Here is a 24016-nt window from a genome sequence, read left to right as displayed (position 1 = left end):
TGCAAGAAGCAGGTGTTGTTCTGGACCCAAGAGAGCCACGGCAGACACAACCAAGAGGGGAGGAGCAGCACTCACAGACCTTCAATCCCCTGAGACCACGCCAGACTAACTGTCGAGCTCCCACTCAAGCTCCGGACACACCCTAAAAGGAGTGACGCTTTCCCAAGAAAAAAAAAAACCAAAACGTACATGTATGATACAGAGCATCGTTCATCTCCGGCAGAGTGCACAGCGGTGGGGGGTTGGGGAGAGGACGATGCTTGTTTTGGAACATCTTTATCCCTCTCTGGCTCAGTCACTGGATGATTACGTAATAAAGTCCCACACTGTATCCACCCAAATCATTGACTATTAGAGAAGCATCTGGGCGCACATCATAGGGTAGTAGCCTCACGCATCTTACGTAAAGCGACACGCCGCCAGGAAAATGTTGCAAAATATGACGCACGGAAGCACGGTTGTCATGGTTTTTGTTTGTGCTCCCGCCCTGAGCTTGGTAGAGCACTAATGGGATGGCAACTGCACATCAATATTCATGAGGCACTGTTATATCATGAAGAATTCATAAAGCAAGAATGTTGCTGCCCCACTGTGAAAGCAGACATCTTTTGGTGTGGCTTGTGTATATGAATTTAGATCAAGCACAGTTTTTCCAAGAAATAATATTTACTGTTAATTGCAGTTACAAGAACTCATCTCACTTAAGTGCCCTCTTTATAAATAAAAAAAAGTATCTGTAAATATTAATCCATAAAGCAATGAGGTCTTTCTGATATGTAGCATTAAAAAATCTCATATGAATATTATTGTTTGGTCTGTTTTGTATTTTAAATCAACAACTCTGCACTGGCCCAAAAGATGATGGCCATTTGAGTGCGTCATCCTGTTTGAATTCTGCTAACTTGTGCTATTTTGTGCTGTCATCTAGTGGAGAAACGAATGAGCACACTTAATAATGCAGGAGTTCAGTCAGCAACTGAAATTCACTATGTATTCGCACACTATATATAATTATTTATATTTCTATGTATTTCATATTTAATTTAGTGACATTAAGAAAAATTATTAGCACAAATCTGCCTCACAGTTCTGAGGTCTAGGGTTCAAACTCTCATTGAAAAGTCTGAATTGTCCATTAGTGTAAATGTCATTGTTTGTGTACTGATGCAGCATAAGTCAGTGAGGTGTGGTTGTCTTTAAATGAAAAGACAACAACATGTTTTTATTAAATATTTTTTAAAAAAAAGGCAAGAGTGAAGGAATCCCGCCATTTCCTGGCTACCTTGGAAGGCATTTCGAAAGCATCTGTTCTCATAAGATAAAGATGTGTTTGCGTGCACAGGCCTCGGGGAGATTCGTTGACCCCACCCCGCCCTCCAAAAAGTGAAGAAATGCCACACTATATAGCTGTTGCACAGAATTACAATGCCCTATGTTAAATTACTTGATATTTGCAACAGAGACCACATAATATTTTAAAAGGTAAAAAGGAAATGGATACTCACATGTTCATGTCAACGTCCAGGAAAGTGCGTTCACATGAAAAACAAAAAAGACAATTGTCAATTGAGCAAAAAAACAGTAAAGGCATAACGATGTGTATTTGGTAAATACTATTGAGAGCCAAAAGTTGGCAAGCAGCAAACAATAAAATAAATAAACATGATACATATCAGTACAAAATAACAAATCTGAAGTAACAGAAAAATTGCATTAATTCTTGACTAAAGCAGTGTTGCTATACTTTCAGAAGAAGAAAATAAATATTACCCCAAGTAGTTAAGGTTGGATTATTTACAATAATAACTGAAACAGAAAAATAGATGTGCACTCTTTAAATCATTAGCACCCATAATAATGTTTAAAAGTATTCCAACAATATTAATAATCTGAGTTTATCTAGTGAGCGCTATGGTAACAACACAAGTCATCGGTGGTGCACAGCGCTGACGCACAGCGACTTGGAGTCAACAGCCGAGTCCAAGCGCAAAAGATGAGAAATGACAATTGCAAAAAATCGGAACCTTCAGCCTGTGCATCATGAAATATTTCTTACCTGAGCGATGACATGTTTGGATGATATGTTGGCGCCATCTTTAGTAGAGGAGCCTTTAGTTCCGGTGTTTCCCTCTCCAGGAGGAGTCAGTCGAGCGGGTTTCCACGGAGGCGGTGACGCAGCAGCAATGACCAAGCAAAACCTGAAGGGTGGAGTTAGGACTGGATATTCACAAACTCTAATGCATAACTCTCGCTCTTTTTTTGTCCATTTAAACGCCTTGTAGGGTCTCAACATAGTATAAATATAAAAAATTTTCCCCATTAGACTAATAACATAACACAGGTCAGGGCGTTAATGCGCAAGGTGCTGCGCATCTGCAGTTGAAGAGGGGGGGGGGGGGATTGTCAGCAGGCTGCACACAGGAAATTATTGGTTGAATTCGAATGATATATATTTAACATTTATTTGACATTTTTTGTAAAGCTTATTTTTACATTGCAGTCTGGTAAACCACCCTACTTGGATGAATGTTACACTAAAACATGATTGTTGTCGTTGCTTCTGAGTCGTTGCAAGTGAAGATAAGGGCAACTGTCACTTGCATCAACTGTCCAATATGGGCAGGTTTGTGGAACGTTCACTGCACTGTAAGAAAGATAGATTGGACAAACACAACATACGACACGTTTATTGGATTGTTTTTATTCCTCCACCTTCAAGTGGACCCCAGAATTTGGAGACGAACAACCCACAGGCACGAGCGGCAATCGACCCCACGCTGCGCGCACACAGTAATAATAATAATAATAATAATAATAATAATAATAAATTGTGTTAAGTTAAGAAAGTGTACCCGAACACTTCATCAGAACGTTTTCACCTGCAGCCATCCAGGTACGTTTTGATGACGTGTCCAGGTGACCAAACAGAGAAGCGTGCGTGTATGCAAGTGCGCGCACGCGCTTGTTGTGCAGATCACACTGGCCCGGAAGTTTTTTTTTTCTTCTTTTCGCCAGGAAGAAAGTTAAAAGGGAAATGAGAGACGACGCTGCCGAATGGGGCAGTAAGTTATTTCTTAAATATGACTGACCAGGGCCCCTTTTTAACATCGTGTATTATATTCTATTTATCCATTGGGGCTGCGATATTTCAAATTCTTGAGGAGCCAAACTGGGAATTGGCAAGGAGCAAATATGTTTTTCAAAAGGAAGACATTTTGAAGAAGTACCCCTGCCTTAGGAAAGAGGATCTGGATGAAATTCTTGAGGTAGATATGGACTTTATTTGCTATACAAATTGACATAGAGTAACAGTGCGTGGGTTTAAGGATGTAATTAAATAGGAAACGCACTTCATATGTTCATTGAGTTTAACTAGGCAGCTCTACCGTCTCATTCAAATGCGCATTATATTTCCTTACTCTAAAAAGCTCTTGTCATACATTTGTTTCTCGAGGAGGTAAAAGCAGAGGGGATATTTAAAATATTGTACACACGGGTAGTAAGCGTGAACCTACACGTCCCATTCAAGTTGGAATGTTAGCACAAGGTGTGTCTTGTCTGGCTCAATAATTGTTTTTATTTCTTATAATCTCCCGCGACGTTTCTATTTGTGTGTAGCTGTATTTTATTCAATTAACCTTGCACATCTAATGGAATCCAATGCAAGACCACGTCACAAATTCAGCCTTTACAAGTATGTTCAAACTTTGAGAGAAATTGAATATACAATTTACCTATAGAAAAAATGGAAAATTGATTATGTCTGTTAATAATTATTTGTAACATCTTCCAGGTTGTGTCAGAGGCTGCGGGCCAAGGTGTGATCATCACTGGGGACAAACATCACACCATGTGGGATTGGGGGAATTCCGTCATCTTTGCTGCAACTATTGTCACAACAATAGGTTTGTGTGTTGGTTATTACAATTTAAAATGGCCCTAAACTTGAATATGTCACTGGGAAAAACAGGATGTACAGCAAATAGAACATTTCTTTTTATTCACAGTGACATTATTTATTGGTTCATTGAAGCGTGGCACCAAAAAATGTACAAAAGTAAGACTGTGGGCTAACTTGCTTGTCTAAAATGATCTAACTTTCATATGGGCGTGAGATTTTTTACAACAACATGGAAAGAAGTTGTCCACATCGCACATTGGTGCAAAACTATGTTCAGGCCAAATATACCATCGGATAAGTAGATAGCAACATCACGTCCGTGTGAAAATCCCAAAACACACTCCAATAGGTCAAGCCCAGTCATTAATTAGTGGGGGTGTCTATAATTTTGCAACTGGAAAACTGAATCCTGCTACTTTCTGAATAAAATAATTTTGCAACTGGAATATTGAATCTAGTTAAATTCCCATTTGTGTTGTTGATGTATTCCATAGGTTATGGTAATGTCGCCCCAAAGACTATTGGAGGTCGAATCTTTTGCATCCTGTATGGTCTGTGTGGTATCCCGCTATGTCTGGTGTGGATCAGTGAACTGGGTTCATTCTTCGGAGACCGGGCAAAACGTCTGTCCGAGATCCTCATCCGCAAGAAAATGCCGGTGGTAAGATGTAAAAAACATTTGGATATTAAGTGGCATAAAGTTTCAGAATCACATCAAAGAGTTTTTGATTTTTTTCAGAAACGCGTTCAGCTTATCTGCACCATTATTTTCTTGTTATGGGGGCTCTTTGTGCACCTGGTGATCCCCCCGCTTGTTTTCATGTCCTTGGAAGGATGGAGTTATTTGGAAGGCCTCTATTTTTCTTTCATCACCCTCACAACTGTCGGCTTCGGAGATTACGTGGCAGGTTAATTCCAGATCTTCATCATTCATTTCTCATTGTTGTGTGTTTACAATTATTTACAATTGTTTATAAATGTATAATTTAGTTATATACATTTGATTCCTTTCAGGTGTTAATCCAAATATTGAATACCCGAGGCTGTACAGAGTTTTTGTGGAGCTATGGATCTATATGGGACTGGCGTGGCTGTCTCTGTTCTTCAGCTGGAACGTAAACATGGTCGTGGAGGCTCACAAGGTGCTGAAGAAAAGACGACACAAACGTCGACCCTTCCTCGATCGCGAACCGGAGTCGGAAAAGAACACGCCCAAATCGGGCGACAGGCCGACCGTCATTGATATTTTTAGCTTCTTATCAGATAAGGGAGAAGACTACAGCACTGTCATCAAGGAGATTGGAGAAATCGAAAAACCAAATTCCGCTGCCATTTTTAATCGCTCCAAAAGCTGCAGCGACATTGTGACCACCAACATCGAGACGCTGGATCACTCGCCGCGACACAGATGTTTGTTGAGCATCAGCGAAGTGTTCATCAACCCAACGAATGACGCTTGCCAAGCCAGAGAGAGTCAGTCTGTTAACCAAGAAACTTCCACGACAAAAGAACCAGCCGAGCAATCGGAAACCGATGAGACGTTAGATGAAGTTCACGATTCACCAAATCACGACATTATACTATTTACTGTGCCAGCCTCAGGAAGCACACAAGAAGAAATTACACAGCCAAGTGATGGTTTGCCTCGGTTTATAATTTCAAAAGTAGAAGAAGAAGATACATTACCTAATAAGGATGAAAACGGCTAAAGATTCAAAGTGTACTGCATGTTTTGAAGAAATAATCCAACATATGTACCAAAGAGACGCGATCCAGTTGGACATAATCTCTGCTTTGGTTCATTCCAACAGAATTTAGAGGAGTTGAAGTCAGCTCTCCAATTTTTCTACTACACCACACTGATGAATGTTTTATGTTTATCTTCTGTTACATTTCATTGCCAAGTGATACTCAGGAATTTATTTGCAATGTGTTTTACAATTGGTGTAATTTATTTGCTGTTATTGTTCCATTGTTGTCTACATATTACAATCAGTGTACATTAATTTGAGTGTTAATTTAGTTTTTGTGATTGTATCATTATGGTAAATGTCAGCTGTTGTGAAATGCACTATTAAATGTTGTTGGTTTTTTTGTATTGTATTGCATTATGATTGGCTCCAAAATGTGTTTTTAAATCTCAGGCTAATCTGCATGAAGTTCTATCAACATATGTCTTTACAAGAAGACAAAAATTCAAATTATTCAATTTTTTGGTTTCTTTATGAAATTATTTTTTAAGTCTATTTTTTTTTTTAAGGCAATGTCCTCCCTAATCTAAATCACAGCATAAAGCTTTATGAAACACTGTTCCAATGATCAGTTTCCCTCCATAGATCGTAGCGACAGATGAGCCCATAATCACGTGACCATCATCGGCATACACTTGAGTCGCGACTGGCACGTCTGAGTGAATATTCTGGATGCGGATGACCTGGATGACACAGCATTATGAAATAATTAAATTTGGATTCCACCATGTCACAACTGAGGCAAGTGAAAAAAATATGAAGAGACAAACCTCTGATCCAGGTGGATTTTTAGGGTCAAAGTGGAAAATTCTCATGAGGTTGATGTGACAGCCTAACCACAGGTCACCTGTTTTTGGGTCAACTTCAATGTTATCACACAGTGAACCCAAAGCCAGGGACTGGTGGAAATAGAGGAGAAAAAAAGTCAGAAGTAAAAATAAATATATATATTTTTTTATTTACATTTACCTTCACAAAGGCCAATGCATTATCTTCTTTCCGCTCAAAAACATGCAGATTATGGCCCAATATATCCATCACATATAAATTTCTGTCAAAAAAAAAAAAGTAAGTAGACATTCTTATCTCAATTGCGCAACTCTTAAAGAAGTCACCAACCTTTTGTCAGGTGAAATGTTGATGCCATTAGCAAAATAATAGCCCACAGAGACCACTTTGACCAAGTCTGTACTGTAGTACACAACGTTAGACAAAGGTTGACCCAGAAGAGGCTCCATGATAGTTTTCAGCAGTTCATCTGAAAAATAGTGATCATTGGTGGCATAGAATCGATCCAACCCCAAAGCCACGATATCATTCACACTAGAAAGAAGAGAAGGAAAAAAATGTTACTGACTATAAGTGATCTAAAAACATGAGTTGTTGGTTTTTTTTAGATTATTATAAAAATGAAAAGTCGCCTTAGAATACCTGTGAAGGAATTTATGTTTGAAGGTTTTAAGATGCAGCAGGGAGAATCCTTTCTCCACAAATTCAAACAGCTCAACTTGGCTTTTGTGGTGAGGATGATTCACAACAAATAAGTACACTGTGCCATCTGAAAATGATTGGGCAGTGATTTCAATCTCATCAATTTAACACTTCAATGCTCCTCAAATCATTAAATTCACAGGCCTAAAAGTAGATCATCTCCAAATAGGACTGCTCATACTGGTTGGTTCTGTGTAGACACTGATGCCATGAGGGTTGAACGTCTCCAGGTCAAAGTTCTTCGATATGGGTAGCTCCACTGGTTCCATGGCCGACTCCTTCAGATCCAGGAGGAAGATCTTACCGGGACCATCAGAAGATGGAACTCCGGGATACTTTAAACCCTAGAAAATCCCCCCCAAAAAAACAAAGAGACATCATTTGTTTCTCTCTAGGAGCTCTGTGCTGGTGTCAAAATTGGCAAAGTGTCTTGAATCAAGAGCTTCTGGATATTATTTGGTAGATTTATTACTTTCCTTCATGGAACGATGTACCTTCTGCAAACAGACTAGGTCTTCCAAATGGTCTTTAAATAACTAAGGGGGCGTGCAAGGTAGGTGGAAACATCACAGGGTACCGACTTGACGTCAGCAGGCGACTGTGTTATCTACGGAGCTTTGCTTCAGGAACGGTTCACATAAGGCCAATGACTTGCGGTCTCATCGGGTTGTGTCCACTGTAGGTCTTTGCATTCAGTGAGGGTTGGTTGAGGCCATCCTGTCAGTCGTGACTGCAAACTTTGATTTTAGTTGTGAGCCTGCTTTATAGTCAACAACAATAGTCATCTTTTCTTTCTTTTTTTCTTTTCTTTTTTTTTTACAGCATGTACAACCTGAGAAAAAAAAAGTATTGGCTCTTCAAGTATGACCATAATATTCAAGATATAATAAAAAATAAATCTAGAGAAAATGTATTCAAAACAATTCTCAAAGTGGTCTACAGACCAAAATCTTTTAAGACTGGATCAAACCCAAAATATTATCTTCAACCATAGCTTGCATTCCAGAGAAAGAGGACCAGCTGTCATGTGCAAAATCTGTCTTTTATTTTGAAATAACAGTTTATGCTGTTCAATTATTAGAACAGTTGAGCCCAAACACAAAAGACAAATATGATCACGCTAAGGACATGTCTAGCCACATTGGACCAATTCAACTTACAGTGCTGATAAAAGCGAGTCCATCTCCAAAGACCGTTATATCCTCTGAACCATTATCTGTATTAAAAAATATATATATAATAAATCCCTATTTAATTGTCTAAAGAATAAAATATTTCACTTGCTCTTACTCAGATTCTTCAGCAGTACACAGTTAGGTAGGTGATTCCTGACAGGCTCTCGGGACGCCAGATACATTTTCCTGCAATATTAGTGACGGTACAGAAGTGTCGGAAAACGCAAATATAAAGTAGGCTATACTTCAAAAGTGAATCCTGGTACTTGCTTACCTGACATTAACCATCCTCTCGCCAAGCAGCATGTAAAACAATGTCACAGCCACTGAGAGCAAGCCCAGTGTTTCCATGGTTGAACCTCACAGCACACTCTACGAAGGACAGCTAAATTTCGGAATAAATAGCTTACTCAGCTAACCTGAATCCGAAAGAGAGAGAGTAAATAAACGGGGGAATGGATGACCCCTCGTTTATCTGCCTGCTGCTCAAGCTCAATATAATTGCTGAAGAACGTATGCAAGGGATTTCAATCTTTGGTCTGTCCCAAAGTTTGGTTATGCTGCCAGAGAAACACAAGTGCATCAAGTGATCATCACAAAGTGGATTTACATTTTTTTTTTTATTTGTGTGCATGTTTTTAGTTTTACAGCACAAAATTTGAACCAATATATTCTTATTTGGGTGAGATGAACTAGTTGCCAAACCCACAGCAAATTTTTATTTATTTTTTTAAATCTATCGCGGCTTTTAAAAACTTTACATACTACAAATAAATGAACAATAATATTGCATTATCAGTACTATCTTCCAATAAAATATATATATTTTTCACAACAATTTCACCATCACCAAAACATCTTCTTTCCGATAGGTGCATTTTTTTCATACAGTGGCAAAAACTACTCTTATTCATATGGTGTTTCCTGTTGTTTTGTAAGATGACATCACTGTCTATTCTAAATCACAACATATGGCCTTATGAAAAACGGATCCAATGAGCACTTTGCCTTCATAGGTGGTAGCAACAGATGAGCCCATAATCATGTGACCATCATCAGCAAACACCTGCATCACCAAGGTTTCTTCTGAATGAATGTTTTGGATGCGGATAACCTGGACAACACAACACCATAAGAGACATAATAAATTGCAAAACTGCACAACAGTTGCTTCACATGGCTGGTGTGTTTTTTGCATACGATACCTCCGATCCAGCCGGATCGTTCGGGTCCACGTTCAAAGCTTTCCATCCGTTAGGATGGCAGCCTAGCCACAGGTCACCTGTTTTTGGGTCGACTTCAATGTTGTCACACAGTGAACCCACATCTATGGCCTGGTGACACCGTGAGACAAAAGGAAATTAAATGAGGTGCTTTGTCTGCATGGTTGGTATTATGTGAAATACTTTTGTATAGCTATAATTAACATCCAGATTAATTTTAAATGATATTTTTTTTGGGTGTTCAGAAATGATTTACCTTCACAGAGGCCAGTCCGTTATCTCCTTTCCTTTCCAAGACATGCACTTTATGGTCAAGTAAATCCATCACGTATATGTGCCTATTCATAACAACAAATGATTAATTCGTGATGTTTTTTTCTGAAACGACATGAAAAAGATGCAAAATCCCCGCCAACCTTTTATCTGGTGAGACGTTGATGCCGTTTGCCATGTAATATCCCTGAGAGACAATTTTGACTATGTCCGCACTATAATACACAACGTTAGTCCAAGGTTGAGCCAGGACAATCTCCAAATTTTTAAGGCATTGATGGGAAAAATAGTGATCATTAGTGGCATAGAAATGATCCTTTCCCAAAGCCACAATATCATTGACACTGGAAAAACAGAGAGGGGAAAAAAAAGAAAAGCATTAAAAATCTGATACTGATGCAACAAAATATTTGACATAATTCAAAATATGACCATCAGTGTCCGAGTGAAATCAAATAAATCGGTTTCATGTTGAAAAATAAAGACTGCTTCATCACTGTGTCCTCCTCAGAAGCGCACCTATGAAGAAGCTCATGTTTGAAGGTCTTCAGATGCATCAGCGATAATTCCTCCTCGACAAATTTAAACAACTCCACTTGGCTTTGTTGGTCAGGATGGCTGACGACAAAAAGGTACACCACATCATCTGAAAAACAATAGCATGATGTCAAAAGGAACAGATTTAGCAGGACAAGAATACAACACGGAGCATTGTTTGGACCAAGCGGTGATATTTAAAGCAAGTTTGGTTATAAAAACAAACACACCCAAGGGTAAGGTTTTGCATACTCTTGGATAAGTAACAGGTTTGTATGCATGCTTAGTGTGCAACTCGGGCCAAGTGATTCTGGAGCGGGAAAAAAAACCTTCACTTGTTATTGTGCTCAACAATCTTTTTCATCTTCATGAATTCAACCCAGGACTACTCATACCTGTTGGGTCTATGTAAACGCTGATGCCATGGGGGTTGAACGTTTCCAGGTCAAAGTTTCTCGCCATGCGCAGTTCTATCGGCCTCAACGGGGAGTCTTTTAGATCAAGGAAGAAGATCTTGCCCGGAGCATCTGAAGAGGGCAGACCTGGGTACTTGAGACCCTGTAAAGAAGAGGAAATAAATGATGATCAATTTGGGATCTGGACACTACTGGTCAGTAGGAGGAACAACAAAACAACTACAGGCCCAGTTTCTTATCAGTGTTTGACTTTGTAGCCCAACTTCACAACTTTCGGAGCGCTCAAATTATAAAGTATATCACTGTTGTGGAAACTTTAAAAACTTACTGTGCTGACAAAGGCGAGTCCATCCCCAAAGACTGTGATATCCTCTGAACCATCATCTGCGAGAAGATTATACTGAACAATTTATCTCTAGTGAATAATAACAATGTCGAGGTGAGATGACTTACTCAGATTCTTTAGTGGAACACAATTGGGGAGATGATTCTTGAGCAGCTCACGTGAAGCAAGGGCCCTCTTTCTTTTGTTGAAGAATGAAAAGATAGGAACGCGCACATTACTATCATGAATGGAATTCCATGGGGAAGTATCGTTTACCTTAAGTTGACGATCCGTTCCCCGAGCAGCACAGATAAGGCTGCAACAAAAAGTGCGACGAGGCCACATTTGCCCATTGTTGAGGACCTGCAGCCGCTTTAGCAAAGTGCTGCAAACTTTAGCAACTTTTCGACGCAACCACTGCAAGCAGGCAAAGGGGCGTGCCGGGGTGACTTTGATAAGAGATGCATTCAATGTCTGCTTAGGGACAAATATTTACGCCGCGGAATAACGTCGGTATGTTGAACTGCATTTTATATTCGTAAATACACGTGAATATTTAGAGTAAATTGTTGCACTTTGCCACTAGGTGCCATCGCCACTCAACTGCCTCTATAATGCTTGAATATGGAATATATAATTTCCTACCCATTATAAGTACTTGAATGCAGCATAGTGTCCAACGGGAAACCAAAAAACGCAAAATTCACGTGCATTTTGTTTATAATATATTAATAATATCTGAAATGATTAAAAGTACTGCAGTGCGTTTGTGCAGACTACGGACTCCATACGTACTTATTTGCGTAACGTCGTTTTGAAATAAACATATTCTGCAGTGTTAAGCCGTTTTAAGTAGAGTACTCGCTGGCTCGTATAGCTTAATTGTTATACGGTAGTTTCTATTTTGAAGATCACATTTAATTGCTATTTGCAATGGCTTCAAATAGTTTGGAATGCCTTCCACATTTATAAAACGATCATTAAAATTGCAACATCAGTCCAAAGATAAGAGACACTTTCACAAACTCGAGATCATTTTGACTAGTACTTCAAAAGTTGACCTTACGTTTTGCTTTTAGACTGTAAATTGTTGAATGCTGAAATAAATTGCAATAGTTGTTAGATCTGTGAAATATTCAAGTCTATTAGGGGGGGGGGGTGTTAAATTCAAAAAGACGGTGTCTGCAAATCCCTGTTTAAACTGTTTATTTTTTTTGAAGTTGTTTTTGTAGGTGATGACTCTTCCCAACATAAAACAAAAAGTTACAAAATTGTCTATGTCATCAAAATCATTTGTAAGAGACTTCATAAAAAAACAAACATGAACACATACATACACGTACAGAAGTGAACGGAACATAAAATTGGCAAACTATCGACCCTGTGATATTCAGCATTGGGTGCATGCAACCTGACAGTTACTGTAGAATATCTACAAAAGTCCAATTTTTTGAATAATAGCAACTAACAACTTCAAAAGACCGACAACTCCTGCACATAGCGATGTGTGTTGTTGTGTGTGTGTGTGCACAGCACCGAGCACACCGGAGTCCTGACTGTCGCGTGAAGTCGTGGGGAGGTTCACAGTGTCGTACAGCAGGTTCCCGCATCAAAACAGTTTCAAGCAAGACTGTATATTTGGAACATACAAAATAAATTTTATTATCCATTCTCTTCATGTCTACATCTTATTAGAATTGTCAACACACCCAAATTAATTCTAATAATCCTGACAGGTGTAACAATACATGATCTGTCAAGTCCAGGTGTCAAAATATAAATGAATGTGAAAAGCAATTGAAATCATCTTTGTTATTGTTGACATAAAAAGGGGAACTGTGGCGCAGGGGGGCCACAGTGAAAACTAGGCAGGATGTGGCCATGAGCACACACAAACACGGGACTCGGGGGTAACGGGGCGGGGCAGGTGGGTCCCTCAGGGCTGGGCCCCGGTGGCTGCAGGAACTTGCGTGGCCAGAGTGTTGGGGGCGGAGATGACGGGTGATCCGGCGATGTTTGCCAACGGCTGCGAGGAGGTCATTGAGCTGATGCCTAGGACACGCGGTAAAACTGGATTACTCACGGGGACTCGGACGGCGGGGCCCCTTCCACCTTGGTATGGTTCAACCTACCAGCCATCATACTTGAGGAACTGACTGGTGTCGAGCTGGCCGCCATCCCTCCGGGAGTGGGCCCCCTTCCCTGATCTCTGACGATGGGATCTGGAACGAGTTGGCGTCATAAGACTCACTTCATACATTTGAGCTCTGTTTAGGTCAGCTGACTCAAGCACTAACAGAAGTATGGATGATCCATGGCCTCTTTGGCTGTCAGTCGGGCTTGATGGTCATAGCGCAGCAGTTTGTCCAGGAAGTCCAGAGCCTCTGTGCTGACCAGGTGCTGGTTCTCACTGTGTACAAACCTCTCCCACCTTTTACGAGAGTGTCTAAAGAAGGGCAAAGAAAAACAAGTCATTTTATACCCATGGCTTCCAACAGGCACTCCGCAGGACACATTCGGTCTGGTGAGGCTTTTTCACACTGCACTTATACAATATTATTCTCCAACACTGACAGTTAGGTGTAGAAACCCAGATTGCAGAAAAAAAGGCAACTTACAACCCTCCTGCTGGCACACAACCAATGTGCATAACATACATGTGATGAAGCTTTCCAATTTGAAACATTTCCTCAAAACTTAGAGGGAACAACAAATGCACTAAATTCATACATCAAACTGCACAAAAGATCCTTGTTTGATTTTCTATGACCACAACGTGCACTCAAGAGTGTCATGCACTTTGGGTAAACAAAAGAAGCCATTCTCAGATGCAGGAAAAATAAAAAGAAACATTTGGTTTGATTTTGTCATTACTGTGTGGGACGGAAAGAGCTTTTCTGATGGTACGAAGAAATGCTTCTGTCATTAATGGGAAGGAGATGCTGAAAATGTTTCTGCAAGGATGGCCACCGTCTCACCTTCCCAAAATATCGTTGAACCGTGGATCCAATTCAATGTTGTACTTGTCGATGTAGTCGTACAGGTCCTCTGTGCCTAAGACTTTTGCAATCCGCACAAGCTGTAAAGAAATGCAAATGTTATCAGACACTACTAAAAATAGACCAGTTGTATCGCCAGGCCTGTTGTCAACCTACCTGATCGTAGTTGTCGTGACCGTGAAAGAAAGGTTCCTTTCTGAAGATCATGCTGGCCAACATGCAGCCCAAACTCCACATGTCAAGATTGTAATCATACATCTGCACAAGATAAGCAAGAGAGCGGCAATGGCTTGCATTGATTCAGTCCCAAAAATACAAACACTTGAAACATACTGTGCTCCTCACCTGGTAATCTACCAGTAGTTCAGGTCCTTTAAAGTACCTGGAGGCCACTCGCACATTGTATTCCTGGCTTGGGTGGTAGAACTCGGCCAATCCCCAATCGATTAGGCGGAGCTGAATATTTCCAACAAAAACATAGGTGAGATGATTTTGCCAAAATCGAATGTTGTAACTTGCGTGTCAAAGCGAGCCAGTACCTTTCTGTGTTCGTGGTCGATCATGACATTGTGTGGCTTCACATCTCTGTGCATGATGCCCATACTATGGCAGTAATCCAGAGCCTACAGAACAGCAATGCAACCTGTCAAAATGACACCCTCCCCCCCCACACGATAGAAAAACACCTTACAAAGACGACTTACCTTTAAGATTTCATACATGTAAAACCGTATGTCAAAGTCAGATAGAGTTTGATACAATTGCTGTAAAATAGAAATGGAGAAAAAAAAAAAAGATTCAGGTTTGATATCAGATGATTGTTGTGCTCATGAAAGAGATGACAAGTCTGATGCATACCTTGAAGTCTGTGTTGTTCACATGTTCAAAAACCAGAGCGGGGGTTCGGGACTGGCGGGAAAAACAAAAGTGTGAATGAATAGGAACACAACTCCTAAAATTGGAAACGTGACCCCGCCCATGAGGATCCTGCCGTTAGCCTTTTACACGACTATTATGCTAATAAATTTTTTTTAACTGAGAGGAGCACAAAATACATACCACGGGATCCTTGACAATATCTAGCAGTGAGATGATATTTGGGCCGCCCCGGAGGTTCTCCAGGATTTTTATTTCTCTCTTGATTTTCTTTTTTTTCACCGGCTTTGAGAAGACAGAGGAACAATAATGGGATTTTAAGACAGTCAGAAAATATCTTGCTAGACGGCTAGTCCACATCCGGATGACTGCCATACCTTTAGTATTTTCACAACCACTTTTTCATTGTTTGTGATGTTTATAGCTTCAAACACTTCACTATATTTGCCTCGACCAAGTTTTCTGACTAGCTGATAGTCGTCCTGGTTTCTGCAAGGGGACAATTTAGGAATTAATGATCGGACCAATTGGCAACTCTTTCACAGCGTGTCTTTTGCCTTACCCCCACTCCACAACATGGGACTCATAGTCCCAGTATTCCCGAGGTCTCTGTGTGTTTACATCGGGGTAAACTCGAGAGCGGCTTGGAACAGGGCCAGACATATTCTACACAGAATCTTCTTGAAAATCTCCTACAAGACAAAAAGAACCAAGATCATCGGAGTGTACACACCCTCAACAAATACAGATTGTCAGTACATATTTGAAATATTTTTTACATGATGACACATACCTGGGAGGTTGCCTCCAGGAAGTTGGTGACGGATGAAAGGGAACGAGATCGGTTGAGAGGCCGCTAAAGTTCGAGAGCTACGCTGGCAAGCAGATATGATGACATATTTTACAACCATGGATAGACCGACAGGAACCAAACTACATAGCAATGAGTGACTTTGACTAGTTATTAAGACAAAGGAAGGTAGTCTAGATTTTCTTACATGGAAGTCATTACATGGCTGAAATTGAATAAATGACAAATAGATATATTTTCACCTGGCTGTTAAATGGGGGCATCCAACCAGTTTAATCAGGACGTACGAGGTTCAATACAGTCATCACTGGGGGCAACAACCACACAATACTTCCTGTAAGGGGAAAAAACAATGTAGGTTGATTTCAATCAATGCTGTCAATGAGGCAAACTAAGCTAACGCACGCCATCTACTATGGCTCATTAGACCTAACATCTTTGATGTCGCTAAGCAATCAATCCACTCGCATGCTGTGATCAGGTGTCAAAAAGCTTCGTGGGGATGTGGCCAATTTGCCCGCTTCACGCTTTAACGAACGCGGCGGGTATACGCCAGAAGCCCTCTTCGCTCAACGGCCTGCACAAGTGCAATGCAGCTAAAGGAGCTAACGTTAGCTTAGCTTACGGGGCAAGCCGGCTAGCTGGCCGGGCTGCTAACACGTTAGCATTAGCTAGTCAAGTGGAGAAGCTAAAGCCGGTAGCAAGTCACATTTCACAGAACCTGCCAACGCTTAAAAGAACGTGATCCCGCGACAAAATCCATTTTGAACACCGGGAGGGGCGAATCGCCGATTTCTACTATCATCGTTTATGTTAAACCGAGCCACAAGCTTCGAAAATTGGTATTTCCTAGAGCTAAAAAGTGCTAAGCTAACAGGCTCATGGGGGGAATGAATAGCCTGCTTGGATGGCGAGGCGAGTGGCTGGCAACGCCTTAAAAACACACCCCGCAAAGACGAATGTGGCTACAGAGAACTAGCAAGACTGCGCTACGTAGTCCCCGCTACCCCTCGAAGGTGGAACGGTCAACGGTGGTAACAAACATACGACGATTCGTGGTCAAATACAATTACCTCTCAGCGTTGCTGGGACATCAATATGGCGATGCTTGGGATCAGGAGCTTAGCTCGGGCGCCGCAGACGGCAGGGGGCGCTCTCCCTTCTCTTTTTCCCACCACTTTTTGGGGGGAATGGCCACCAACAGGTCGCATTGAAAGTGGACATCATATTTCCTCTTAACTTGGCTGCATTATTTGAATTTTCTACGATAGATAACACGCAACATCATTTCCCAGTATACCTGTAGAAAATTTCAGGTTAAAGTAGAAATAAGGAATCACATTCTTTGCATAAGTGATTGTGAAATGCAGTCAACTAAATTAAGTTCAAGTTCTACCAGTTAGTGTTTATTTTTTATCAACTTGTACAGAGAAGAGAATTTGTTTGCAAATGGTGTGATTTGACTAACAAACAAATTAAGTTCATTTCGCTAATAAATAACCAAATAAGCAAACCTGACACTATATTCAGCAACAATAATTCTTGCAATGTCAAACCATACTTACAAATATAATATTTACTCTAATACAATATTTTGCATCTCTAATTCCGTTGCATGTTTTTTCTGCATTGTAACTTCTGACAATCTCTTTTTGTCTTCTTTACATCGTGTCAATCATCATGTCTGAAAAAAGGAACAAACCTGTGTTGACTACGAGTTCCGGTACATATCCTTTTTTTTTTTTTTTTTTTTTTCAAAGTGTAGGAGGTAAAAGTAGAAAGTTGCCTGAAAACTATATACTCAAGCAAACTATAGATAACAGTAAAAACTAATTAAGTAAAGTTAAAAGTATCTGAAATCACCACTGCTGAATGCTCCTCGAGTTACCTGTGAAGAAAGACCTTTGTTTTGGCAGTGGTCAGATTTGTTTACAATCGTGATACAAAGAACAAAATGCAATCAGGCCTGCATTTTGTTGAAAGGATACTTGGGTAGCGGTTGCCGAGGGGGAGGGACAGCCAGGGGCATTTCCCCGAGATAATTATCCACATATGACCAGTCGAGACAAGACATTGGATTGATAATATAAAAAGAGCTTTGTCGACCCTGCAAGCTCTTATTTTCTTAGTCGAGCCGCGCACTGTCAAACAAAGACAATGGAGTCGGCTCGGAATCTTCCATTAAAGGGCAAAGGTCTGCGGGAGGAGAACAAGGTGCTTTCAATAAAAAGCCTCGGTTGCAATCCTGACTTTTCACAGTTGGACTGCCGGACACCGACGTCAACGATGAGACTGTGAGTTTCCATATTTTAATTTAGAATTTTGAACTTTCACTAACGATTTGAACTTCATAATTTCAGTGTTATATGCTGGATGATGCTCCTCCCGCTTGTGACAGCAGCTCTAATCAGAGGTGAGCCAATATCATAATTAAAGAAAGATCAATTCATTTGCTAACAATTACAACAACTGTTTATTCTTTCTCCTTTTTTAATGTTTTTGTAGCACGGAGAGAAGATGTTTTAAGCTTTCTGAATGGTGAGAATAATTATGTCAGTAAGTTATTGTCATGCTTTTTGATTTTACTATATTGTACAGTATTTTGATGTTATTCAGTATTTTGAACTCCTAGAACAAAATTAAAAGATGAATTGTTCATCTCTGTTGTTGTAGATGCCCTCAGCACAAAAGCGGAAGAGACCATGCCTGCAATTATGACAGGTCTGTGACATCGAGAGAAATCGACAGATGATAAGAATAACGATAAATGATGATAGACATTAAGAAGAATTACACACATCTGGTAGAGGCCGAATCAAAACCGAGTTTCATTTTTGTTATGCTTGTGACGTTTTTTTTTTTTAAATCATGGTGTTATGAGTCATCTTTCGCAGGGCACAGAAACCCGCCAAGTGAACCAGAGAAAGAACAAGATTCTCAAGGTACTATACTCGATTCTCCTACAGTTTATAAATCAGAAGGAAAGTACTTTGAATCAAATTTTTTTCAACATTCATTTTCAGATCTTTCAGAGGATCAGTCTTTGGAGAGCGCCAACCAAGACACAATTGCAGGTGTTGAATAAATGAAAAATGCTGAAAATATTTTGAACTTCACAACAAATTAATAGTAGTGATAATTATAATTGCAGAACCTGCGGTGTCTGATGCGAACCTTGGAGGGGAAAGCAAAGGTACAGCTTTAATGATTATCAAACAGTTATGCTGTGTATACTTTATAATTTCACAAATTAAAAAAAGTTGGACACCTTTGAAACTATTATGTGGAATAAGCAAAATTTCAGGTTAATGTGTAATAATAAACATAATTAAAATTGATTATCATGAAGGGAAAAGAACTTTAAAATGCATCAAAATCTTGGCAAAAACACCAAATTAATCAACATAATTGGATTACTATGGTCTTAAACTATGAGTCATTTTGTCTTATGTTCCCATTTGAAACCCAATCATTATTATAATGATGTAGATTCTACCTTGAAGGTGTGAAATCAACATTTTGTCGCTGCTTCCCAAGACCTTGACAGCGATGAGGCTCCTCAATCAAAGGAGGAAGACAAAGCTCCACCTCGGAGACGAGCTCAATATCAACGATGTGGAGAACGAGTCGATTTAAACAGTGAGGAGGCCGTTACTGATGCTACGGACGTGCCAAGCAGGCTGCCTGTCCAAGACATGAGTCTCCAGATGACAACGTCCGTTGAAGGGGTCCACTCGTTGGACACGAGCAGAGAACTGGATGTTCATGATGGTGAGTTTAAATGTTGAGTCTAAGTGCTTTAGCTGAATATTCTCTCAGAAACAAGAAAATGTGTCAGTTCTGAAACACATCCAATTGACTCAAGCCTTTTGATGGGAACATTCCTCTGCCTTCATCTAATTCTGGGACATATTTTTAGGTCAACCTCTTGGTGTTTTATTTATAATTTTCTTCCCATTTTCTGTGACTCAGTCGCACCCATCGGTTGATTCACTGTCAGCAGATCAGCCAGTTCCAATTGTTGCCCAGATTTAGACTTGTATTCACTTTGAGCTTTTCAAGGCACTGGGCACGGGAACAAGGTTCAAATTCAATGGAACAAAGAATTCAATTTGCAAAACAAAGGGTATACATTGAAAATATGTGAAAAGAAGACAGAAAAAGGACAAAATGAAAACTTGTTAACTTGTCTTTAGGCCGTCCAGTCGGAGCCTCTCCAAACTGAAAAAAGGCAGACTCTACCCCGGACTGGTTGGGGGCCAATCACAGAGCACAAATGGCGACAGAAAAGCATTCACACTTTTATTAACATCAATTAAATGACTTCTGTTACCTATTTTCTTCTTCAAAAATTAAAAGTGGCCCTTGGTGATTTTTTTTTTTTTTAATCTTGATAACTGGTGTGGCAATACAGTAGTTTTTAACAAGGGTAACATTTTGGTTGTAGTACAAATAATACAGGAAGACAGAAAAAGACAAGTGGTCTGGACAAAATTAACTTTTGATTCCTTTGATTAAATGTGAGCCAAGAGAATCATTTTGCTGTGTTCTTTTTTTTTTTAAATCTTGAAAGAAAAAAATGTTTGGAAAAAATAAATGCATATGGGACAAAATGGTGTAAGCTTTGTTTTCTTTTCATTTAGTATCTCTCTTTGTTTACATAATCATCATACATGAGTATCATCAGTGATAAATAAACTTGTAGCCCATATGGAAACATAATCTATGAGATCAAAATAGGATGGTACAATTTAAAAAGTTAATACAATGGAAAAAAGTTTCATTTCCTGAAGTGTTGAAGTTCACTATACAAATCCGATTGAATTCCGTGTAATTCCTATGAAATAAGAGCAAATTAAAATGTCGTCAGTTTTCTTTTCTTTTAATTTAATGTAAAACAAAACTGAATTACACTTCACCTGATAGGGAGATTCTGTTATCTCACCCGGTTCAGGTTGTGCATGCGTTTTTGCTGTTAATAAAAATATATAAATTACTGATCAATAGCTTAAAAAAATAGCTCGTAAGACTAACGCTTACCATCTTCCTGTGTTGTTTTCTTGTGAAGTATTAGGAAGTAGAAGACAGAAACCGCAATGAAGATTGTCAAGACCATGTCAGAGATAATAAAGCCTATGACCGACTGCATGCTGATGAAATAGCAAGCGCCACATTCTACCAAAGAGACACACATAAAAAAAGCGAATCATTTTAATGACTAAAATAAAAATTCAAAAAAAACAATGTACGTACCTTGTTGTTCTCCAGATCCTGCAAAATATCTTTACAATCAGGGAATTGTGCAAACACAACACAGAACATTTTATAGATGTAACACTCACCAAATAGTGAATTGGAAATGCAAAATGTATCCTTCATACTGTTTTCCTTCTCAAAGCAGAGCTTGTCCATCGGCGGTCAAGTTCCACAAATAAGACTTCACTTAACTGTGGACACGTGATTGTGTTTGGAGGCGGACAAAAGTAGGGTGACCAGACGTCCTCTTTTTCCCGGACATGTCCTACTTTTGTGTTGTAAAAAAAACGTCCGAGGGGAATTTCAAATGAACTGATGATATGCTTTTTATAATACTTACCTGACGTGTGGTAAAATGCTGGGAATGACTGAAATCTCCTGGATCTCCATTTCTTAAGGTGTATCACACGACGTGTGTCATCATTCATTTAATACCATTCTACATTATTCCATATGATTCAATACTTCACATGATTCCACATTGTTCAATGTCATTCTGTATAATTGACCCATTTTATTTCATGATTCAAGGCATTCCACATGCTTTCATATTTTGTCATTCAGCATTTCTACACAAATTGATTCATCTATTAAAAAAAAAAAAAAAAAAAAAAAAAGTGTCTTGTTTGCTTCTGATTTTTCTTCTTAACAAGTCTTGACAAATATGGGGGCAAAAACCTTAACATGAAAAGCTGAACAAAACAAAACCCTAAAGACTAATAGAAACTAAGCAATGTGCCCTGAATATGAATAAAAATTAGTTAGTTAAAATCCACAACTAAAAACAAAATAAACATTAAGTATAATGAAAATTACAAAACTCTTATCTTCCCAAGGCCGGTCAACTATATTCTCAAAATCATTATGACTCAAATAGAAGGTGAAATCATTGCTCATCTCCCCAACACACTCGGAATTCTCCTTTGCAAGAGACTGAGCAGGCAACAGGGTTCTCGCCAGTGTGGATTGTTATATGCCTTTTTAAGCTTCGCTTGGCTACAAATCTTTGGCCACAAACTGAGCATGAAAAAGGTTTCTCGCCAGTGTGAGTTTTTGTGTGCCTTTTTAAATGTCCATCCTGAGAGAATTTTTGACCACAAACTGAGCATGAAAAAGGTTTCTCACCAGTGTGGATTCTTGTATGCTTTTTTAAATGTCCCCCCTCAGAGAATTTTTGGCCACAAACTGAGCAGGAAAAAGGTTTCTCACCAGTGTGGATTCTTGTATGAATTGTCAGAGTTCTCTTCACTGAAAATCTCTGGCCACAAACTGAGCATGAAAAAGGTTTCTCTCCAGTGTGGATTCTTGTGTGCGTTTTTAAATGTCCCCCTTCCGAGAATTTTTGGCCACAAACTGAGCATGAAAAACGTTTCTCACCGGTGTGGATTCTTGTGTGCCTTTTTAAATCTCCCCCCTCAGAGAATTTTTGGCCACAAACTGAGCATAAAAAGGGTTTCTCACCAGTGTGGCTTCTTGTGTGCCTTTTTAAATGTTCCCTCCGAGAGAACTTTTGGCCACAATCTGAGCAGGAAAAGTTTTTTGTCACGTCACTATCTGATGCTGGAGCTGCTTGTGACCCTCCACAGTGGTCTCTATCACTTTCTTTGGTCATTTGTTGACTTGAGCTGCAGGTTGGAGGCTCCGCCTCTTTGCTCACCTCATGTTGACCCTCATCTAAACTCTTCACAGGAACACCAGCCGATAGCATCTCAAAGGTATCCTCCTCCTTTTTAATGTTGCAGGAGTCTTCTCCCCCCTCTTTAATAAAAGGCTGCTCCGGCTCTTCCTTCACTTTTATGATGCAAAGAAACGTCTGCTCCATTTGTTCATTCAAGTGGTGGACTTCTTTGCCCACATCTTCCTCTTTAATGCCAGTATGGTCTGGCTCCTCCAGCTTAACTTCACTGATGTCTGCAAAAAAAGGCAAACACACATCATACCAATGAAAGTTACAGTTATAGAGAAACTGACAAAACCTATACAAGGACTTCTTCAATCTGCCTATCACACATGATTTCGATCAAATTCTACTAGAAATAAACATTCATAATAGAAAATAGTTATTTCCTAAGGTAGTACTACCCAACGCTGCATAACACACCATAAGGCTGCAGCCAAAGATCTTCCAGTGGTCTACGACTATGGTCCTTCTCCTCCTCGTACTTTGCTGTGGTCCTTGCAAACATTTTCACGCTGCAATCACAACAAAGATGTCTTTTCTTTTTGCAAATGTGATTACGCGTGATAATCTGGTAGAGTGCATGAAGGGATTAAGATTTAAAATCGGGGGCATGCCTGCCTGCAACCACCATTGCAATTTCCACGGTACAGTATTACTCTCGGTACAGGCAAGAAGCAGCATATGACGATGAGATCCAACATTCGTCGAGGACGCTGCTCAGACTAGCCTTTGTGTCTACTTGACAAAAGACAGTTGTAATTCAACGATAATGCCAATAATTAAGCTAAATATCATAGTTAGCACTGTGGTAGCTACCATGCTAATGAAAGTGGCCAGCATTTCTGTACTGCAACCAAGCAGTACTACAAATAACGGTGGTAACATGATAAGTAACATGATGTGGTAACAGTCGTAACTTACCTCTTACCTTATGTTCCTGATTCACCACATAAGTTGCGTGTTTATTTAGTGTGCCCAAATAGAAGGGGATACGCTTCTGATTGATTGCTTCAACCAAGCGTGGTTCCGTGGTACTTGGTTTACTTCCTGCTACGTAATGATGATGTCATTTGAGAGAGGTCCCGGACGCCCTCTAGCGAAGGACCGTGGAAAGTGTAATGTTGTTGCCCAGCAAGCAAACCAAAATTGCGTGCAAAACATAAAAAACATTTTGTGCACGTTTTCCCAAAACAAAACAACTCCAACACGAATAGATTTTAAAGGTGTCCATTAAAAGAACTTCCTATATTTACGTTTCCTTATTTATTGAAGAATCATAACATTTTATACAGAGTAGAGTG

General features: G+C 39.7%; 7 protein-coding genes across 14 annotated transcripts; 2 read left to right on the top strand and 5 right to left on the bottom strand.

The window, feature by feature from the left end:
- The first annotated feature begins 2994 nt into the window (after nucleotides 1–2994).
- LOC147052098 (potassium channel subfamily K member 5-like) lies at nucleotides 2995–5999 on the top strand. Of its 3 annotated transcripts, XM_085918945.1 has the most exons (5): nucleotides 2995–3266; nucleotides 3794–3905; nucleotides 4396–4562; nucleotides 4641–4809; nucleotides 4916–5999. In XM_085918945.1, the coding sequence occupies exons 1-5, from the start codon at nucleotides 3081–3083 to the stop codon at nucleotides 5608–5610; spliced, it is 1329 nt and encodes a 442-aa protein (XP_085775071.1). In that variant the 5' UTR covers nucleotides 2995–3080; the 3' UTR covers nucleotides 5611–5999. The 3 variants fall into 3 exon arrangements, with proteins under 3 accessions (XP_085775071.1, XP_085775070.1, XP_085775072.1); XM_085918944.1 differs by having other exon boundaries at nucleotides 4396–4809; XM_085918946.1 differs by lacking the exon at nucleotides 2995–3266 and adding an exon at nucleotides 3331–3694 and having other exon boundaries at nucleotides 4396–4809.
- On the bottom strand, nucleotides 5535–8711 carry LOC147052097 (serum paraoxonase/arylesterase 2-like). The gene is made up of 9 exons (XM_085918957.1): nucleotides 8593–8711; nucleotides 8434–8504; nucleotides 8304–8359; nucleotides 7325–7487; nucleotides 7084–7210; nucleotides 6772–6975; nucleotides 6622–6703; nucleotides 6423–6551; nucleotides 5535–6335 (listed from the first exon to the last, which is right to left on the bottom strand). The coding sequence occupies exons 1-9, from the start codon at nucleotides 8667–8669 to the stop codon at nucleotides 6174–6176; spliced, it is 1071 nt and encodes a 356-aa protein (XP_085775083.1). The 5' UTR covers nucleotides 8670–8711; the 3' UTR covers nucleotides 5535–6173.
- Nucleotides 8368–11524, bottom strand: LOC147052096 (serum paraoxonase/arylesterase 2-like). The gene is made up of 9 exons (XM_085918959.1): nucleotides 11369–11524; nucleotides 11221–11291; nucleotides 11096–11151; nucleotides 10747–10909; nucleotides 10334–10460; nucleotides 9958–10158; nucleotides 9798–9879; nucleotides 9524–9652; nucleotides 8368–9432 (listed from the first exon to the last, which is right to left on the bottom strand). The coding sequence occupies exons 1-9, from the start codon at nucleotides 11443–11445 to the stop codon at nucleotides 9271–9273; spliced, it is 1068 nt and encodes a 355-aa protein (XP_085775085.1). The 5' UTR covers nucleotides 11446–11524; the 3' UTR covers nucleotides 8368–9270.
- A 759-nt stretch (nucleotides 11525–12283) lies between these two features.
- Nucleotides 12284–16980, bottom strand: LOC147052095 (casein kinase II subunit alpha). 4 transcript variants are annotated; one of them, XM_085918952.1, is made up of 15 exons: nucleotides 16852–16980; nucleotides 16021–16112; nucleotides 15761–15842; nucleotides 15530–15659; nucleotides 15345–15456; nucleotides 15151–15252; nucleotides 14950–15000; nucleotides 14796–14855; nucleotides 14631–14714; nucleotides 14437–14547; nucleotides 14248–14349; nucleotides 14071–14171; nucleotides 13390–13538; nucleotides 13225–13314; nucleotides 12284–13144 (listed from the first exon to the last, which is right to left on the bottom strand). In XM_085918952.1, exons 4-15 carry the CDS (start codon nucleotides 15628–15630, stop codon nucleotides 13029–13031), a joined length of 1179 nt encoding a protein of 392 aa, XP_085775078.1. In that variant the 5' UTR covers nucleotides 15631–15659; nucleotides 15761–15842; nucleotides 16021–16112; nucleotides 16852–16980; the 3' UTR covers nucleotides 12284–13028. The 4 variants fall into 4 exon arrangements, with proteins under 4 accessions (XP_085775078.1, XP_085775080.1, XP_085775079.1 ...); XM_085918954.1 differs by having other exon boundaries at nucleotides 15761–15837; XM_085918953.1 differs by lacking the exon at nucleotides 16852–16980 and adding an exon at nucleotides 16725–16847.
- On the top strand, nucleotides 15797–20381 carry LOC147052094 (uncharacterized). Of its 3 annotated transcripts, XM_085918961.1 has the most exons (10): nucleotides 15797–16132; nucleotides 17473–18072; nucleotides 18139–18191; nucleotides 18284–18334; nucleotides 18452–18499; nucleotides 18673–18720; nucleotides 18802–18852; nucleotides 18930–18971; nucleotides 19316–19549; nucleotides 19975–20381. In XM_085918961.1, the coding sequence occupies exons 2-10, from the start codon at nucleotides 17936–17938 to the stop codon at nucleotides 20001–20003; spliced, it is 693 nt and encodes a 230-aa protein (XP_085775087.1). In that variant the 5' UTR covers nucleotides 15797–16132; nucleotides 17473–17935; the 3' UTR covers nucleotides 20004–20381. The 3 variants fall into 3 exon arrangements, with proteins under 3 accessions (XP_085775087.1, XP_085775088.1, XP_085775086.1); XM_085918962.1 differs by having other exon boundaries at nucleotides 15797–18072; nucleotides 18284–18316; XM_085918960.1 differs by having other exon boundaries at nucleotides 15797–18072.
- Nucleotides 20212–21260, bottom strand: tyrobp (transmembrane immune signaling adaptor TYROBP). The gene is made up of 5 exons (XM_085918968.1): nucleotides 21121–21260; nucleotides 21032–21049; nucleotides 20819–20953; nucleotides 20698–20750; nucleotides 20212–20615 (listed from the first exon to the last, which is right to left on the bottom strand). The coding sequence occupies exons 1-5, from the start codon at nucleotides 21188–21190 to the stop codon at nucleotides 20559–20561; spliced, it is 333 nt and encodes a 110-aa protein (XP_085775094.1). The 5' UTR covers nucleotides 21191–21260; the 3' UTR covers nucleotides 20212–20558.
- Nucleotides 21261–21479: 219 nt separating this feature from the next.
- Nucleotides 21480–23793, bottom strand: LOC147052092 (uncharacterized). The gene is made up of 3 exons (XM_085918956.1): nucleotides 23637–23793; nucleotides 23136–23227; nucleotides 21480–22945 (listed from the first exon to the last, which is right to left on the bottom strand). Exons 2-3 carry the CDS (start codon nucleotides 23218–23220, stop codon nucleotides 21921–21923), a joined length of 1110 nt encoding a protein of 369 aa, XP_085775082.1. The 5' UTR covers nucleotides 23221–23227; nucleotides 23637–23793; the 3' UTR covers nucleotides 21480–21920.
- Between the last annotated feature and the right edge of the window lie 223 nt (nucleotides 23794–24016).

The sequence above is a fragment of the Syngnathus leptorhynchus genome, chromosome 8, assembly GCF_054491065.1.
Source record: "Syngnathus leptorhynchus isolate UIUO chromosome 8, UIUO_Slep, whole genome shotgun sequence".
NCBI lineage: Eukaryota > Metazoa > Chordata > Actinopteri > Syngnathiformes > Syngnathidae > Syngnathus > Syngnathus leptorhynchus.
The sequence above is the reverse complement of the archived record's forward strand: the minus strand, read 5'-3'. Positions and strand labels throughout refer to the sequence as shown.